Genomic DNA, 20,058 nt, shown 5'->3' with positions numbered 1-20,058 from the left:
GACGGTCGGTCAATGCTTAACTTAAGCATTGAATTCTTTGAATGTGATTTCCTGCTTCTTGGCAGGGGGTTGGACTGGATGGCCCATGAGGTCTCTTCCAACTCTACTATTCTATGATTCTATGATTGACAGCAGAAGGTGTCACCCCAAAGGAGATTCATCAGAGAATGCAAGCTGTTTATAGTGATTGTGTTGATGTGAGTACTGTGTGTCGTTGGGCAAGTAAGTTTAAAGATGTTGAGGTGGGAACATCTGACTTGCGTGACAAACAAAGAGTCGGAAGTCCTGTGACAGCAACCACTGAGTTTCACAAGCAAAAGGTTGACAGATTGATTCAGGATGATCGTCGTATCACTCAGAGAGAAATTTCAAGCATATTCGGAATTTCACAACAATGTTTGGGTCACATTATTGCTTTCCTTGGCTATTGGAAAATCTGTGCACGATGGGTACTGTGAGACGCTGGTTGCGGAAACTGAGTGTCGACTTCTTCCGTGACAGCTTCAGTAAACTTGTTCATTGTTGGCAGAAATGTATCCAATTGTCTGGTGATTATGTGGGAAAGTGAATAGTGGTAGTTAAAGAACACATTCTAAGGATTATTTCTGCGTTGGATTTATTAAAATATTCCTATTCAAACCCAAGTAACGAAGGTGGAGGCATTACTTTTCATTCAACTCGTATCAACTTCTCACAATTATGAACATTTTGTTGGTCATAATCTAGTGCCCATCAGAGAACCAGAGGGGTTCATCTGTAACAAGCCATAATCACAGGGAACAAAAGCTGATAATACGTAACACAGCTTTTAGTTCTGTTTCCTATTGAGGATTATGGAAGGGATAATTAGTTTTGAACAGTTTATAAGCTTGCAAAAACAACATGCATCTTAGCTAATTGGTGCAGTAGACATTTCTCATTCTCTTGTTTGGATAGTTTAATGAAGAAGGTATTAATCCTACCATGACAGAAATATGTGCTGATATATAAAATGAGAAACAGACAAGGATGTTTAAAAGAAGTGTGTGTATGTGAAAAGACATTGTTACACTATGTAACAAAATTTGAAAAGTTTTCTGTTCTTGGTTTGAAATCTACCTCTAGGAAGGGAAATTCACTCCTGAAAGAGTTATCATGGGGAAAAAGTGTCTCCACTGGAGCTTTCTCACCAATTCTTGTTTCCACAAGACACATTTTTCAAAATCCAATTATCACAGGGATGGAGAGTGAGGTGCACAGACAGCAAAACAAACACCATGGGGGTTTTAATACTTTATTTTATTTTATCATTGTTTTGTATCTGATTTTGCTGTGAGCCGCCCCGAGTCCCCTTCGGGGGAGATGGAGGCGGGATATAAATAAACTTATTATTATTATTATTTCCCTATCCTATCTAAAGCATGCATATGGCTGCAGTTACATTTAAAAAATGTACCTGTTCTGACTTACATACAAATTCAACTTAAGAACTAACCTACAGAACCCATCTTGTTTGTAACTTAGGGACTGCCTGTAGTATTCTTCATTCATTAATTTTTGATATTTAATATTTCTTCAGCATTTTACTAATATTTGTAGTCGTTTTATGGATGTTCTCATGTGGGTGTCCTTACATGACACTAATATAACAACTGATAAAAGCTCTTACTCTGTTGCCTTGCCTCTCTTTCTGATCTTTTCAAGATGGTGTAGCATTTATTCATGTTTGTAAATATATTCTCCAGAGGCTAAATATTCTCTGTGTAATCAAACTCTTCAAACAAGCAGATGAATAAATGGTGATTTTGAAGTCACCTGTTCCCACTACAGCAATGTCCCATTCTTTCACCAAGACAATTTAACTTTAATGATTTCCTCAATATCCCAAACATTCCAGAGAAAATTGCTTTTTTATTGCTCTCTGTCTTGGCTGTGAGTCTAGAAGACCTACAGCAAAGCTCTTAGCCTTTGGTTTTCTAGCAAACTGGTGTGCATAATCAGAGCAAGGCACACAATAGCTTACAACTCTTTTCTCCTCTGGGAAAAAAAGCTTTCAGGAAGATAGGTGTTACTTTGTCATGTTATCCAAGGTGATATCCTTCAATCAATTTCATTGTCACCTCACCAATTCCATTAATTTTTACATGAAATTTTTCCAGGTCACTTGATGCCTTCACAGAGGATTGTTCTCCCCTTTTCATGTCTCTTTACTTCCATTTTTATGATGGTATTTTTCTAACCTGAACCAATTTTATAGTACGATGGGAGGATTTGTTAGGCTACAGTGTCAAACAGAGCAGTTAGCTGTGTTATTTTTTTATAAACTACATAGCTTGCAATGACATTCAAGACTGAAGAACAATTTAACCCTCACAAATTTGGCTTTAAAATGTATAATATCAACTCTTTCTTAAAAATAGGTATTCAACTGTTATACAGTGTTCCCTCTCTACTTCGCGGTTCACTTTTTGTGGATTCGCTGTTTCACGGTTTTTCAATAAACTCTAAAAGACTATTATAAATCATAAAAAAATTAAATTTACAGCCTAAGGAAGGCAAGGAGAAGCCAAAGGGAGAGAAAAGGAGCCCAAGTGGCAACAGGAGGAGAAGGAGGTGATTTATTAACACACAATGGCTTGATAAAGACTTAAAATAGTGCATAACTACTAAAATAATGTATAAATACTAAAATAAATATAGTGTCCCTACTTCGCGGATTTTCACTTATTGCGGGTGGTCCTGGAACCTAATCCCAGCGATAAGGGAGGGAACACTGTACTTCAATCGAGCTTGTTGAATTCTGTCTTTGGCTAGGACCTATAGCATGATACTGGGGTCTTCCATTGGATGATCATTAGGGAAGCACTTCTTTTTGACTGGAAACAGTTCATTAATTATCTCCTGCCCCACTACTGTTTAGCTATTATTTCTGTATGAACGTATTATTCATATTCACAATAATATTGATTGGCCAGCCGATGTACTTTGCATATCATTTTATCATTACTTGCTAGGATTTCCTTAGAGAGGGAACCTCAAGCTATCACTGGTGGTTAGGGAAGGAAGATACAGCAAGTTGGGGTTATAGCTGAAAAAGGTTAACAAGTAAACCACTCAGATCTTTCTCTTTTTTCTCTCTCCATCTTCCAGTACCACCTTTAAAATATGTTTAAGGAGCAATAGTGCACTATTTCTCTGGGTAGCACAATACCAGCAGTGGAATAAACTGAATGGGCAAATGCAGCAAAACTATGACTTTGAATTCCATGGCAAACATTAAAGCCAGTCATTAACTGAAAATCAGAGAGCTGCCAGAATGCCATAACTCCAGCCCAGTGAACTCATTCTCTCTCGCTGTGACAGAATTTGCTCAAATCACACAATAGAGAACAAAGGAAACAAACAAAACCAAAAAACCCCACATGGGCATACATGGAACATGGGTGTGACTTCAAACAAGGAAATATGGAGTGGTGTGTCACAACTGTTTTCTTGCTTTTAAAAAAGGTATTATGAAATGTCATGTACCCAAAGTTCACCATCAATTATGACTACCAATTCACTTCCAGTCTGATGGCACTCAAAGCTCAAAAAACCGGGCATTGGGCACCTAAATACTTGGATACAGAGTGCTCCCCCCACCCCCGCATATATACCTGCCCAGAAACAGATTTGTGAGAGGAGCTTTGCGCTTCACTGATATACCATTTATTTATTTATTTATTTATTTATTTATATCATTTCTACCCCACCCTTCTCACCCGAGGGGACTCAGGGCGGCTTACAACAATGGCAATTAATGCCAATACATCAATATACAATAAATAACATTAAAACAACCAAAACATTTAAATAACATCATAATATACAGTAAACAAAATTAAAAACAGTGCAAAATGTTTGTGCCATTCATCTGCCAGACCTTGTACAAAAACCTTAATCCAGACCGCGTCGAAGCCAACGAAACTTATTCGTTAAATGCTTGCTCGCATAGCCAGGTCTTCAGTTTCTTTCTGAACCCCAGAAGGGATGGAGCCTGCCAGATGTCACTGGGGAGAGAGTTCCACAGCCGTGGAGCCACCACCGAGAAGGCCCTGTCTCTCGTCCCCACCAGCCGCGCTTGAGAGGTGGGCGGGATCGAGAGCAGGGCCTCCCCAGATGATCTTAATGTTATCGTAGGTTCATAGGAGGAGATACGTTCGGACAGGTAAGTTGGACCAGAACCGTTTAGGGCTTTGTAGGCTAAGACCAGCACTTTGAATTGGGTTCGGTAGCATATCGGCAGCCAGTGGAGCTGGCTTAACATGGGAGTAGTACGCTCCCTGTAAGCCACCCCAGTTATTAATCTGGCTGCCACCCATTGTATAGTTGTAGCTTCCAGGCCGTTTTCAAAGGCAGCCCCACGTAGAGCGCATTGCAGTAATTCAAGCGGGATGTAACCAGAGCGTGGACCACCGTGGCCAAGTCAGACTTCCCAAGGAATGGGCGCAGCTGGCGCACAAGTCTTAGTTGTGCGAATGCTCCCCTGGCCACCGCTGAGACCTGGGGCTCCAGGCTCAGCAATGACTCCAGGAGAACACCCAGACTGCGAACCTGTGTCTGTGACATGTGAAAATGACTTCTCTCCTAGTACCTTTTCCAAAATAGGGAAAAACTGCTTTTCATTGTAGGGAAATAATTCTTTTTAGTATGTGCAGCTCCAATTGTTACTGTAACCTTCAAAGGCCCTCCCTCCCTCGCTCACTCACCAGGTCAGGTTCCGGCAGTGACAGCAGAACCAGGACCCAGCCTGGTGAATGAGCGAGCAAGGGAAAACGGCAAAGGTGGAGCAAGGGAAAACGGCAAAGGGCGTGTGAGTGAGCGAGCGAGGACGGCCCCGGGCGTCAGATAATACGGTGTGTTGGATGAGCGGAAGTCGGATAAGCAGGACTCTACTGTATTATTATTATTATTGTTGTTGTTATTATTGTTATTATTATTATCGAATATGAGCAGCATGTGTATTCATGTGAATGTGTGAGAGAACCAGTAAGGATATATGAGACCAACTAATGTGGGAAGCCCTTAGAGGAACATAATGTGAGAAAGACATTCTACCTTTTGTCATAGTTCTTTCTACATTTGCTGGCTGCTTTATTTTCTAAGGCTCTTGCTGTTTTAGCATTCTAATGGTTCTTAGGCTATCTGCGTGGAAATTTATCTGTAACTTGAAATAGCCTGAACAATTTGTGTAATGTCAGAGCACTAAACATACGTTCCAAAGCTCTAAATTTAGATCAACCTTGCTTTTGTCTGTAAAGGAACACACCATAAAGATCTTGTCAACCTTTAGGACAATTGGGCCTTTGTAGGTTTTAAAATAGGAATGAAAGGAACTACAGTCAAATCCAGCACAAATGTTAAGGCGAGAGAGACAGAGACAGAAAGAAAAACCAGTTGCTCCCAGGGTGGAATTTAATGGAAATAACAATTTCTTTTATCCATAACATTTCTGTGCTGTCTTGACCAAATAATGAAAGCCTCTGATCTGAAAAAAATGATGCTGTAGAGTACAGTGGAAAGACATAAAATAGCTCATGAAAAAATGCCACTATGTTATCTTTATACTATAAAGTGAACGAAGGAAGCCTTCTCTAACATATTTATGTTAATGTTTAAAGGGGGATGTGATGTTTTGGACTAGCTTTTTCCCTCCTCTGCTTCATTTCCTTGTTTAGTTCTCCCTTTGGTGTGGACTTTTCCAATTGTACTTAGTTTTAGGGGTGGAGCTTGGCTCAGTTGGTTTAGCCTTTTTGCCTCAGAGTTTGCCTGAAAGGCTTTCCCCTTCTTTTTATTCTGTGTCAGAGTTTTAGAGAAGAAGGCCAGAAATTGTCTGGGTTTCTTGGTCTTGGCAATCCAGACAGGCATCTTTAGCACGTATAGCTAACATAGCTTAGAGTACCTTACCGTATAGTCACCATAGTCCAGAATTTACCATAGCAAAGTCCAGTATTTTATCACTAAAATAGTACTTTTATCAATATAGCTTAGTGTACTTCACCATAGTTCTGTGCTTTACCATCTTAGTTCTGTATTATATCTATAGCCAAGTGACTTACCTCATTTTATCTCATATTATATGAATATAATCAAGTTTTTGTTACCAGTGTAACTAAGTTCAACCAACCAACTTCATCTTTGTAATATATTATTTTGATTCGCCTTTCAAGAACCCTGACTGAAGTTAACTTTGCCTTTTGTTTCCAGTAAACTTATTTGGTTAACTTTATCCTGCCTCAAGAGTCCTTATTTTAAAGAACTGAAGTACATCAGAGGGTATACCGATAGCCACCGGGTATAGCCAGACACTATAGTTTTCCTTTTAACCCCGGTGTGCCATCAAAGGAGCATTTATTAAATTTAATTCTAAGGTGAAATTTAAATTTATATTACTAGTCTGAAATCTTTGCCAGAACAAAGGTAAAAAATTCCATCTAAGATTTCATTCTCCCAACTTATTCCAATTTTGAGGCTGGGAGAAAATGGAAGAGTTTTATGTATTTTTGAATATCCTATTGCTCACCTGTCCACCAAAGAAAGAGACTATGATTTCAAACAAATATACACTCATAGAAACCACACAGAAAACAGATAAGATAGGGCATGAAAGAAATATGAGCATGAAAGCACAATTAATAGAGAAGATGGACTGAAGGCCAGTCCAGCACTAACTCTTAAAACAGTATATGTAAACACATTTTTCATTGAGCTAGCCCTAAGTTTTAGAGTAGTTATTATAAAATTGGCATAAATATCAATGTTAATTTCTTTCCTTGAATTGACATAACATACACATAATGAAACAAAATAAGTGTGGAAATAATTTATATATATATTTAAATAATGGGAAAATGTGGAGAATCTTGACTGACAAGAACATTTGCAATTTTGTCTTATTTTGCACAAGATTTACATACGTGTTGAGAAAGCAGAACATTTTTTCTTTGCTAAAACAACCACATGTAAATTATGTTCAGAAATGTCCCAAGTTATGAACGGTCTTCAAACACTGTGCAATTTTTAAAGACTCTCACAGTGAGAGGAAAAATGCTAAAATTGTTTATTAATTCCTTTACGAATGAAATTAGTTACCAATTTAAATCCCTACTGCAGAAACATTGTTTTCCAAACCAAGTATAGACATAATGAGAATCAACATTCCTATAAGAAACATGAGATTGTCTGTAATTGTGTACTCAAATGTATGATAATTCCTGCTTGATGGGTTTAGTGCTGGCTTTTCCAAAGCAAGTAAGTAGTGAGTAAGAAAGAGAGCACACTTTTTTGGTTCTAGAATAGATGTTACCTCAACCACTCTTCAATATTTCCTTATTGGGCTCTAGAGCATATAATGGCCTTCTAACATCAGGGATTTCTGGATTAAACAGATTAGCTAGATCGGGGTCCCCAGACTTTGGAAGTGGAGGGCTGGTTCAAGGTCCCTCCAATTGTTGGGGGAGCGGGGCTCAAATTTAATTGTATGTGTGCACATTGTATATACGATTTAACTTTTGGTTGTTTTTGGTTTGTTATTATAAGTTATACTGAGGTTGTATTTATTCATTGGTTTTGATTTGATTTGTTTGTTTTTTGGCAATCAGTGTTTGCCACCTTTGTTGGAAACAGTTACAATCTCCCTGAAATCTCAGGATCACGATTTGAGTGTAATCCTGGACTCAACCCTGAGCCTTGATATCCAGGGTTCAACGATTGTTATACATTTATTTATTTATTTACAGTATTTATATTCCGCCCTTCTCACCCCAAGGGGACTCAGGGCGGATCACATTACACATATATGGCAAACATTCAATGCCTTAACATAGAACAAAGACAGAGACAAACGCAGGCTCCGAGCTGGCCTCGGACTCATGACTTCTTGGTCAGAGTGATTTGTTGCAGCTGGCTGCTCACCAGCCTGCGCCACAGCCCGGGCCCTTATGATTCCCCCAACATGGCCACTACCTCCTACACAATCGCCAGCTCTCATCTTTGAACAACGGAAACAGAAGGAATGGCATAAACAGCAAACGCTGAACACCATGATAACAACACATGTTTTCTAGGTCTGCCTGCCAACTATAACAGCAACCAATTATTTTTATAAGTCTTCCTCCCTTGTGTCCCAGTAGTGCTTTTCTTAGAGGTTAGATCTTGTTGGTTACTGCAATATAGAGTATTGTAATGTGTTCTACATGGAGCTGACTTTGGAAATAGTTCCGAGATTTCAGTGGGTTCAGAAAAGCTCAGAGGCGGTTCAACCATTAGGCAAAGTAGGTGGTTGCTGTAGGCGCCATCTCCTAGGGGGCACCATTGAGGCACCTCCACCCAGGCGTGGCCTTCCTGCTTCCACAGCCTGGCCTGGCCTCTGCAGCAGCCGGGCCACCATGGCAGTTAAAAGTGACATCGAGGTGCCTTGGTCTTTCTCTCTTGACAATATACCTCTTTTAAAATAGCTTTATTGCACCATACATGTGATTCAAAAGAAATTGCTAGTGTTTGCTTTTGGAGGACTTCCAACATAAATTGGTACTTAATCTAGCCTTACATTTCAAACCCAAGCAGTAATATTTTAAGTAAACCAGAACAGTAACAAACCTCTTTTAATACTCTTATGTCTAAAATAAAAAGGTCAAAAAGTTACAGGAGATTAAAAAAAAACCATCTCATTTGATATATGCTATTTTCTGGAACAATCACCCCCGCAGAACCATCAAACAACAAATAAGCCACACTTCTGTTTAGAGCAAACTTGTCCATTCAATAGTTGTATCTTTAGAAAAGTGGCATATTTATACAAAGTTCAAAACTGCTACCCCACCTGCCACTCTATGCAGAAATGTGATGGTATAATTGTTACACTGTGTATTGTGCCCTGCATTCAGAGTAATTTCTGCCTTCAAAAGAGATGCCTTCCCCCTCTTCCTCATGCTGTTACTGTTAGTCATGTTAAGCTTCAAAGCCCAGAGATTTGTGGAGTGCAATATCCATCACTGTATCTAAAAGTGTACTGCATTATTAGCAAAATGACAGCAGGATCAAAGCATGTAAAGATTTCAAAGTATTATTGAAAGGTATATTGTTGAAATGCAGGAGTAGATTATGTAGCTTCTATTATTCTCATTTTAATAGTGCGCTTTTATAAATCTTTGGGGAGAGCTCTTTATGATACATTCATAGGATGCATACTCCAAAAGGCAGCAGGGTTTTGGCAAATTTATTTCTATCTGCTACACTTGAAGTTCAAATGTGCTTCACATATGACAGGATTCATTGCGTTTATACAGTACTTGTAAAAAGTTACTAGTTCAGTGACAGTACAATATACATGTGCAAGTCCTGCTGCACGTGGAAGCAGGTTTATGAAGTTATTTTTCTTCCTTATAATTCCACTTATTTAAGACACATCTTAAACATGAAGGACTGTAAAACACAACTTTGGAATTTTACCAAAAGAGCAGGTAAAGAAACAGGCTGTATGAAAGCAGATGTGCTCATCAATCTGAACAATAGAGGAGGCCAAACAGTATAACTTCCCACAAATGGGATCAGGAATGAAATGAGTGAGATATTCCTGTCTTTCAAGGAAATGACTAGTTTTAATCAAGTGGGGCAAAAGAGCAAATGAAATTGAATTAAAAGCTCTGTGTGCTGCAAAGAGGAGGAATGCAGGCAATGATACACAAATTGTCCAGGACCTCTCCCCAGACATTATTTACAGAGAGTGTGGAAGTAAATAAATCAAATCTTGGAGTTTTATAGCACACATCAACTGATTTCCAAGAACAGGAACAGCCCCATTAATTATGTATGTATTTCACTTATGTATTAATTATGTATGTATTTCCTAGCAGAAAGTATTCTGGCTCCTTTTGAATATTAAACTTTAAGATTTTTTGTATGTCTCCATGTATGTCTTTCCAAAATTGTTGAACAGGTCCACCATGTATGGAAAAAGTACCTATTTGTTGCTCGCATTTCCAACATTTAATTGAGGCGTTTTTGTAACATTTTGAATTTTTTGTGGCATGATATGCCATCTGTATATCATTTTAAGCCAGTTTTCTCTTAAATTGAATGTGTAAGTATACTTAATTTATTGATTCCAGATTTTCCCCATTTCTCTAATTTTATTGGGTGACCAATATTTGCCGCCCATTTAGTCATACACTCTTTAATCTATTCTGGTTCCATAATCCATTCTAATATTTCTTGTACATTTTTGTGATTGTTTTGTTTCCAGATTTCATTATATTGTCCCAAAAGGAATCTCTTTCTGCAAAGCCTCTTTATTTGTCTTTCTTAAAAAGTTATTTGGTTTGTCTGTAATGAAGCCATGAGAAGTTGCTAAATTTTTGTTTAATTTCATTTTCCTCTTTGAGATCTATTTTTCCTCCTTCTTTCTTTAGCATGTCTCCGTAAGTTGGCCATATTTGCCATTCTAACTCCCTTCTTTGGAGGGCTTCCATATAGTGATACCCAGAGTGGTGTGTTTCTATAAAATCTCTCCTTATATCTTTTCCAGATTGTTATTAATCCTGCTCTTACGTAATGATTTGTAAAGTCCTTTCCTATTCTTTTTTTTTGTCATACCAAATGTACGCATGCCAGCCTCTTCTCAAATCTGTACCCTCTAGTGTCAAAATGTTCCTTTTTTGTAAATTAGCCCAGTCCTTGAATATCTTCAATGAATATCACATAGAGTCTCAATCAATTTAACATAGTTTGTGGCAGCCACAAAAACAAAGTTGCTGGAGTATAACAACTACAGTAGAGTCCCGCTTATCTGACTTCTGCTTATCCAACACTCTGTATTATCTGAGGAAAATGCCTTACCTCTCTCGCTCTCTCTCACTCACTCACCCCACTGGGACCCAGTGTTGCCGGGACCCAGCGTGGTGAAGGAGCTGAGGGATAGAGGTGGGTGAGTAAAGGAGGGCGGCAAAGGCCCTCCCTCGCTCGCTCACTTGCTCACTCCTTCACCAGGCCAGGCCCCGGTGTTGCCGGGACCCGGTGTGGTGAAGGAGCTGAGGGACAGAGGCAGGCAAGCGAAGGAGGGTGGCAAAGGCCCTCCCTCGCTTGCTCGCTCTCTCACTTACTCACTCACCCCGCCAGGTCCCGGTGCTGCCGTCACCGCTTCTGGGACCCAGCCTGGTAAATGATCGAGGGAGGGTTAGCGAGCGAGCACCCACCCTGTTATCTGTAAGTTTCGCTTATCCATCATTCTGCTCACCAGTTTATGATGGATAAGCAAGACTCTACTGTAGTTTCAAAGTAAGTACAGTAGAGTCTCACTTATCCAACATAAACGGGCCGGCAGAACGTTGGATAAGCGAATATGTTGGATAATAAGGAGAGATTAAGAAAAAGCCTATTAAACATCAAAATAGGTTATGATTTTATAAATTAAGCACCAAAACATCATGTTATACAACAAATTAGACAGAAAAAGTAGTTCATTACACATTAATGCTATGTAGTAATTACTGTATTTACGAATTTAGCACCAAAAATCACAATGCATTGAAAACATTGACTATAAAATGCGTTGGATAATCCAGAACATTGGATAAGTGAGACTCTACTGTACTACACAAATAAACAGGAAATAGCACTTTCAAACCAGACACAGAATTTATTTTTTCAAATTTTGTTACATAATGTTACTTTGCAGCAGCCTCCAAGATTCATTACAAGATAGTTTGAGCCATGGTTTTGGAAGAAAATGCTTGCTCAATCTTCTGTCACAAGCCACTAGTCATATGACTGAATTTTATTTAGCAGAATATAGATCACAATGCAAAACAAAAACACAAAAGACACTCTGATAGACTTTTTCAGTCTCTGCAAACTTTAAAACAATACCAGTGGGAGAACAAACATGTAGTGAAAAAGTTGTTAGGCATACCTTCAAGGCTTTCTTTTCTATCCTCTTCAGGAGTACCTCAAGACATTTGGTGAAGTCTGTTAAATCTTGATCTGGAGTCTCTATGAGCTCACACCCCTATGAGGAAAAAAAATTAAACAATGAAAAGAGAAGGTCAACATCAATTATCCCATCACTTCGGATTAAGCACAATTCAAATGAGAAAATATTCTCAAGAAGAACAAAGAATAATCAGAAAAAGTCCAGATCTGAAGGACTATGTACGTTGGACTAGTTGTGTCAATTGCATATAAAAGTAAAATTTGGGAGGAAACAAAATGTAAGATAACAGTAATTAGAAATGGTTGATGGGCTACATGTGGCATGATTTAGATAAACATGCAGTGTTACCAGATTTTTTGAGAATTGAAGTTTTGAGACTGTAATGCATAATGTATGAAACTGGGATGCTGAAGCTTTAAAAGACATAGGTACTTTGCTAGTAAAGCCTTTTTTTGGTCTATTTTTCTTTATTCAGCAAGAAGATTGAATAATTAAGAGATGGCAGGGCAAGATTAAAGATTAAATACAATAATAAGATAAGTTTATGAGAAGTTTAAAAGTTCTGAATGTATCATTAACTTGAGGTATGTTGTACTGGCTTGTAAAGATATAGATATGGATAAGCTTAATGGAATATTAATTTTAGGATTTCAAGAATAGTAGGTTGGAATAACATATACATTATATACATTTACTGCAAATCTTACAGTTAATATAGATAAAATAAGATGTTTTAGTATCCATAACCATTCACTGGAGAGTTGGAAGTTACTCACTGCTCCCTGTTCTTCTTCTTTTTAAAATACCATATTTCATTGCATTATACAGTAGAGTCTCACTTATCCAACGTAAACGGGCCGGCAGAACGTTGGATAAGCGAATATGTTGGATAATAAGGAGAGATTAAGGAAAAGCCTATTAAACATCAAATTAGGGTATGATTTTACAAATTAAGCACCAAAACATCATGTTATACGACAAATTCGATAGAAAAGGTAGTTCAATACGCAGTAAGGTTATGTTGTAATTACTGTATTTACGAATTTAGCACCAAAATATCATGATATATTGAAAACATTGACTACAAAAATGCGTTAGATAATCCAGAACGCTGGATAAGCAAGTGTTGGATAAGTGAGACTCTACTGTACTTGCACTTTTTATTCCTATTTTTAAACCGAAAAAGGGTGCAGCTATTGTGCAATAAAACATTGTTTTTATATTCACCCCTATTCATGATCAGAAAAAAATTCTGATCTAGCCTTTCCTCAAAGATGTTATATGCTGGTTTTGTACCTATGTATTTTTGGCAATGAAGGTCCACGTAGTTAAAGCAATGGTATTCCCCATAGTAACCTATGGATGTGAGAGTTGGACCATAAGGAAGGCTGAGCGAAGGAAGATAGATGCTTTTGAACTGTGGTGTTGGATGAAAATTCTGAGAGTCCCTTGGACCACAAGAAGATCCAACCAGTCCATACTCCAGGAAATAATGCCTGGCTTCTCACTGGAGTGAAGGATATTAGAGGCAAAGATGAAGTACTTTGGCCACATAATGAGAAGACAGGAAAGCTTGGAAAAGATCATGATGCTGGGGAAAATGGAAGGAAAAAGGAAGAGGGGCCAACCAAGGACAAGATGGATGGATGGTATCCTTGAAGTGACTGGCTTGACCTTGAAGGAGCTGGGGGTGGCAATGGCCAACAGGAAGCTCTGGTGTGGGCTGGTCCATGAGGTCGCAACGAGTCAGAAGTGACTGAATGGATAAACAACAATTTTTGTCATTTGTGAAACATTTAAAGCTCAGCATTGTGCTGAGGCCAAGTCTTTACCTATATTGCCATGGACTACAAAATGAAAGGGATAGTTAAAAAACATATTTTTTCTATAGTTTGATTAGTTTGTTTTCAGTGTTTTTTAAAATGCAAGTCTCCTTAGACTACACTTGGTTATAGGTGTCAAGGTTACATTTAAAGCAAAGTTGTCAAATGTGGATAGGCAATGCTACTATTAGGTGGATCTGTAATTGGTTAAGTGATCGAACCCAAAGGCTTTCACTTCATCCTGGAAAGAAATGACTAGTGGAGTGCTGCAGGGTTTGGTCCTGGGCCCGGTACTGTTCAACAACTATATTAATGACTTGGAGGAAGGTTTACAGGGCATACTTAGTTTGCAGATGGCACCAAATTAGGAGGGATCGCTAATACTCTAGAGGACAAGATCAGAATTCAAAATGACCTTAACAGATTAGACTGCTGGGCCAAAATTAGCAAAATGAATTTTAACATGGACAAATGTAAGATACTACACTTAGGCAGAAACAAATGAAATGTAAAGACACAGGATGGGTGATGCCTGACTTGAAAACAGTCCATGTGAGAAAGATCTTGGAGTCTTTGTGGACAACAAGTTGAACATGAACAAACAAGTGTGCTGCAGCAGCTAAAAAGCCAACGTGTAACCATGTTTCTTCAAGTGGTACTCTGTGAATTCACACTAGTGGAGAATATCTGCGCCAGTGCAGGCTCCAACAGAAAATCTTCTAGCTGAATCTTTCAAATTTTGGCAGTAATTGCCCCCCTCCCTGCAGGGCAGAAAAGGCAGCCCGGGTGCGTGCTCCCTAGTTCCTACGCTGCAAAGTTAGCGAGAAAGGGGGAGGTTTGCCAGAGGGGAGGATGGGCGGGTTTGTGTAATGATTCTCAAAGTAAATTTCAGCAATTCTGTGCGTAAATACATTAGAAATTCCAGAAAGCTTTTATTTTTATCTGCATATTTTAATGCTTAGTAGGGACTAGTATCAAATGGTTAGGAGTGTTAAGGTTGGATTACCTTTCCAGCCCCCATGCTCTCTCTCATATGTCCCATAATGAAAGAATATGCTATGTCTCTGTGTTGTGTCTAGTCTGGCAGAGATGGGATAGAATGTACAGACACGATAACATTAGCTTTAGACAGAATCCAACAGGCACAAATAAGGTCACAGTTAACTTTCTGAACTTTTGTACATTTATAGTCATTACCCTTGTAAAACACACACCTCTTAATATAGGGTTATGATGTTAATGAAATAGAAATTATGAAGAAGCATTATGGGATGCATTTATGTGGCCTGCCAAGCATGCATGTGCCAAGAAATCTGATCTACTAATTAGTGATGTAGCTATGATGGGCTATGGTACACTTTGTAATTTCCATACAGAAATATATAAATACATTCCTATTTCTTGCTTAAGATGTCTGTCTGTTTTATAGTCCTAATACTCTAGACACCTTTTCAAACCTGTGTTATCTGCCAAATGGTGCTCTTATCCAGATAAAGTGTGACGAGGACCAGATCTGCATTTGGGATAATAGAAAGGGAGCTATTTTTTTTTTTTTTTTAGAATTGGTTCAAATTTATTTGAAAGATCAATGGCTATGTAACACAAAAAGCAGCCCTTGGATGAAAAAAGATAAGGAAAAAAAAAACATTATTTCAAGTCTTGATTGTTTTTTTCTGTAATTTAGAAATTCCAATTTTTAAAATATTTTTTGTTATATCATCTGTGTGGTTTTGCTGCAGTTTGTATATTTTGTATATCTGGAATATTTTAAAATGGATTTTTCATGGCCATTGACTAGTACAAGATTCTTAAACTGCTGATCTTAATCTCAAAGAGGATTGTGTAACTGAACGTTAGGGTTGCCCCACCCAGCTCCTCCCCCATGCAGGCAGAGCAGTTGCAAGAACCAAAAAGGAGCAAAGCCAGGTGCATCACTCTCACATCCATGCACACGTGCATGTAAGTGCACATCATTCCCATCCCGTGTTTCTATTGTGTCTGATTTTTTTTGCTGTTTCTGTTGTAGTTCAACCTGTGTTACCTGTGTTAGTGCCGGATGTCAATGAGGTTTAGGGGCCTGGGCCTGTGCCTGATTCTGGGACTGTGTTTGATTGCAATAGGGATGATGGTCTTAACAGGATTCCCTTAAAGGCAGAGGTTTCTGTAGAACAGAGACCGGAGCCTCAAGGCCGAATTCCTGAGAGAGATTCTTCACATACAGATGCAGCTGGAGAGGTTAATGAGCTGGCAGATAGGAGGTGACACTTTTGTAAACAGAGAGAGAGTTCCCAGCTTCTTTGTCGGTCAGTTCATCTTCTGTGTTTTTCTCGGGGGTGGAGATTTAATAAGGCAAAGGGAAAAGCTTGTTACTTCAATGGGGTCAAAGTTGGTGCTTTAAATCAGTCATGCCCGTTCATGCTCTAAGTTTCCTATATGGATTTTGCTTCATGGTTCTTGTCATGCCAAGTTACGCTCTTTGAATCAAAGTGTATTCTTTCCTGGTTCCAGTTTACCAAGTTCATGCCTTCTCTCTTGGAATTTACTCTGGATTGTGTTTTTGGATTATGTTTGACCTGTCTTGAGTTGACAGTTAACATTTTAAAATATATATTTGGAATTATTGATCTGTTTCTTGAATGATGAAGTCAATCACAAAGATCTTTTAAAGAAAAAAAAACAAGTAAGGAATTTCAGGAGTGGGACAGATCTGACATTCCACATAGAATTATTTGTGCATGACATAACAGAACACAAAGGCATTGAATTATAGTGCTTTGAATTATAAATGCATATGATCTGTAGATGTCGAAGTGAAATTCATGCCTTGTAAAAATCTTTCATGGGATTGCTCAGATTTCCTTACTGAATTTTTAACTTCTCAGTGGTTTCTTAATAATGATTTAGGGGAGGGATTCGTTCTTCAATTATTTCAGCCACTGAGGCCTTTTTGAAGGAAAAGTTTCTCATGGAGCCCCAAGAAATGTTTTTATATTATACTAGCATTGCACGGCCACACGTTGCTGTGATTTATGGTAATCATTTGTTGGCCAGGTGGAATAGCAGTGAATAGCCTTGTCGCCTCAAAGCCTGGCCGTTTTCTGGAATATCTGGAGTAGCACCCTCAATCAAAGAGTCGCTTTGAAGCCTGGCTACTTTCTTTGTAGGGGAATCACTGTTTGGCCAGATTGAATTGCACTGAATAGTATTGCAGCTTAAAAGCCTGGCTGCTTTCTACATAGGGCATCCTTGCTAGGCCAGGTTGAATGGGACGGAGTAGCCTCGTGGCTTCAAAGCCTGGGGATTTTTCACCTAGGGGAAATCTTGGTTGGTCAGGTTAAAAATTTATTTATTTATTTATTTACATCATTTATATTCCGCCCTTCTCACCCTGAAGGGGACTCAGGGCGGATCACATTACACATATTAGGCAAACATTCAATGCCTTTTTAACACAGGACAAAGACAAACAAACATAGCTCCGAGCGGGCCTCAAACTTATGACCTCCTGGTCAGTGACTCATTGCTCTCCCGTCTGCGCCACAGCCCCGGGAAAAGCACTGAGTAGCCTTGCTGCTTGCAAGCCTGGCCACTTTCTACCTTGCGTAATACTTGGTTGGCCAGTTTGAATAGCAATTAATAGTTTTGGTGTGGCAGGTATGAATGCTGCAATTAGGCACCTTGATTAGCATTTAATGGCCTTGCAGCTTCAAAGTCTGGCTGCTTCCTGCCTGGGGGGAATCCTTTGTTGGGAAGTGTTAGCTGGCCCTGATTGTTTCCTTTCTGGAATTCTCAATTTCCTTGCTTTCAGAATGTTGCTCTTTATTTACTGTCCAGGTTTTATATTGTTCTGTATTATTATACCACAGTAATTATTTCATACTATAGTTATAATCTTATCTGCTTAGAAGTGGATTATATGAGGCCCCTTCTACATATCTGAATAAAATACACACTGAAGTGGATTATATAGCAGTGTGGACTCAAGATAATCCAGTTCAAAGCAGATAATATAAATGAGTAATATAGCTGTGTGGAAGGACCTTTAGTCTACACTGCCATGTACTCCAGTTCAAATCAGATAATCTGTATTTTATAGGCAGTGTGGATCAGGCCGAAGTGTACTCTGCCTGTGCCCTGGGTGCCATTTTGGCTGAGGGAGTTGCTAGGATACGAAGGGGGCAGGGCCTAAAGGCAGTTGGGGGGGGGGGGCTAAAGGCAGCGGAACCTACCTTTATAACTGGCAGTTAGGGGGAGAAAGGCTCTTCCTCATCATCTGTAATTTGGACTACTTTTCTAATTTTTTTTTTGATTGAAAGACATATTTTGAATGACTAAGTCTTTTGTGGTCAAATTTGGTGTGATTGGGTTCAGCGGTTTTGTTGTTTACTCCATAGTAAAACAAACACTACGTTTTTATATATATAGATTATATGCAATGTATATATATAATTTAACAGACAGGCTGGACTAGTGGCAGATGGATCAAGAGTGTTAGTGTGAACTAACTGCAACAAACATGAACAAATTCCTATGCACACTGCACATATCTTCTTTGCAGTGCAAAAAACAAAAAAGGGAAAGAAAGAAGAATATTTAAAATGAAGAATATTTTTAACCAACATAAAGTTAATAGTATTTCAGTGGAAGACTCCAAGAGCCATCCAGTCCAACCCCCTTCTGCCATACAGGAAAAACACAATCAAAGCATGCCCAACAGATGGCTACCCAGCCTTTGTGATGATGGTAATCATGATGACGACTACGATAATAAAAATAATGCTTTTGGCAACAAGGGAGCCAGGAAGGAGGAAGAGCAGGAAAGAGGAGAAAAAGCTTGGGGGGGGGGGGGAATAGGGAACTGTATATGCTTTGTACCTCAGTATGCCCCAAGGGCTCTCTTTGAAAACCAGTGATTTAGGGTTACTAGACATTACCAAATATGTTCTTAATCTGAATAAAAATGGCATGGTGGTATGACATTAGGAAATTCACCAGTGTCTGGATTATTGCTAATATTTGTTAAGTGTAGAAATGTGGATTTGGGGGGGGGGGGGGCAGGTCAGCCTCAGGGTCTTTCCTTGCTGCCTTATTAAGTTACTTTTGAGATTTATTTTTACATAAAGATAATGAAAACCCTAGGCTGGCATCAAAGTCTGTTTCTGAATGCGCAATCAAAATATTAAATTAATCTTACTATTTGAACAGCCATATGTTTAGTGACATGATATTAAAAAAACAAAGCCACAGAAATACATTTGAAGAACAACTGCTTTTTGAGTTAACAAAGTCATCATCTCCTGAGAATAATTAATTGGAAACTGTGTCAAACTAATCTTTGAAAATGCTTCTTTATGAATATTGGACTGCAGAGTTGAGTTGCACAGTAAAACATTCATAATTACTAATCTTTTCACCTGTACTCTGTATTTTCCTGCATATTAAACACTATGAAACTAACCTTTTTGGGAGAGATCAAAACAACAAACCTTTAACTACATAAAAAGGATTATTCATGAACAAATATACAGTAAGATATCATGATCAGAATACATTTTTCTCCCATAGTTTCATGACTCATTCTGATAAACTTTGGGACAATAAAATAGGTTCTGCATTATAAAATAGGGTACCCTGTTGTCTTTTGATTCATTCTCTCCATGGGAAAAAATAACACCCCTGTGTGCATGACCTCTGAAACACACCCAGAACCCCTTGTATACAAAAGACTTTATTTAAACAACTACTTTTTAGTCAACTAAAAGTATTGCAATACAGGCCCAATTAGTATCTTAAGGATATAGGGCACTGCAAGCTACTGCTATATGTTTACAGGAAGAGGAGCCTAAACTGAGATAGCCATAGATCCCCCAGGAGTCAGCAAAATCATCAGCAATTAGTCCCAATCAGATATCTGCACAAAGAGTATTTCAAATTGGCTGCAGTTTTCTGGCACCTTAGTAAGGTCTTCTCACTGGAGGCAGTCTGTCCTCAGCCCCCTGGAAGTGTCCATTGCAGCTCTCAACTTTCTCACAGGACCTTCCCAAAAAGTCTCAGTCTGCTTGATATTCCTTCAGACTCTTCACACTTTGGATCTCAGGTCCAAAGGAGATAATTACAAGCTCATCAGATGGGGATAGAATTGGCGGCATGCTCCACTTCGCCGTCCCTTTAAGCATGGAGCCTGCCTGCTTCCATTACACAACGCACAGGTACTTCCGGCGGGACTTAAAGAGAAGGTGAAGTGAAGCATGCTGCCTCAATGGCAACACGGGAAGCTTCACGTATTCT

General features: G+C 38.8%; 1 protein-coding gene across 4 annotated transcripts in view; it reads right to left on the bottom strand.

Annotated features, from left to right (window-relative positions):
* The window catches only part of tpk1 (thiamin pyrophosphokinase 1), a 379,442-nt gene that overhangs the window by 135,730 nt on the left and 223,654 nt on the right, over window positions 1-20,058 (bottom strand). For all 4 annotated transcript variants that reach the window (XM_062957472.1, XM_062957471.1, XM_062957473.1 and 1 more), the window contains exon 6: window positions 11,927-12,022. In XM_062957472.1, coding sequence (XP_062813542.1) covers window positions 11,927-12,022 — 96 coding nt within the window. The remainder of the gene's footprint in view (window positions 1-11,926; window positions 12,023-20,058) is intronic.

Source organism: Anolis carolinensis, chromosome 6, assembly GCF_035594765.1.
Source record: "Anolis carolinensis isolate JA03-04 chromosome 6, rAnoCar3.1.pri, whole genome shotgun sequence".
NCBI classification, from domain to species: domain Eukaryota; kingdom Metazoa; phylum Chordata; class Lepidosauria; order Squamata; family Dactyloidae; genus Anolis; species Anolis carolinensis.
Note: the sequence above shows the minus strand (reverse complement) of the source record. Positions and strands in the feature narration are given on the sequence as shown.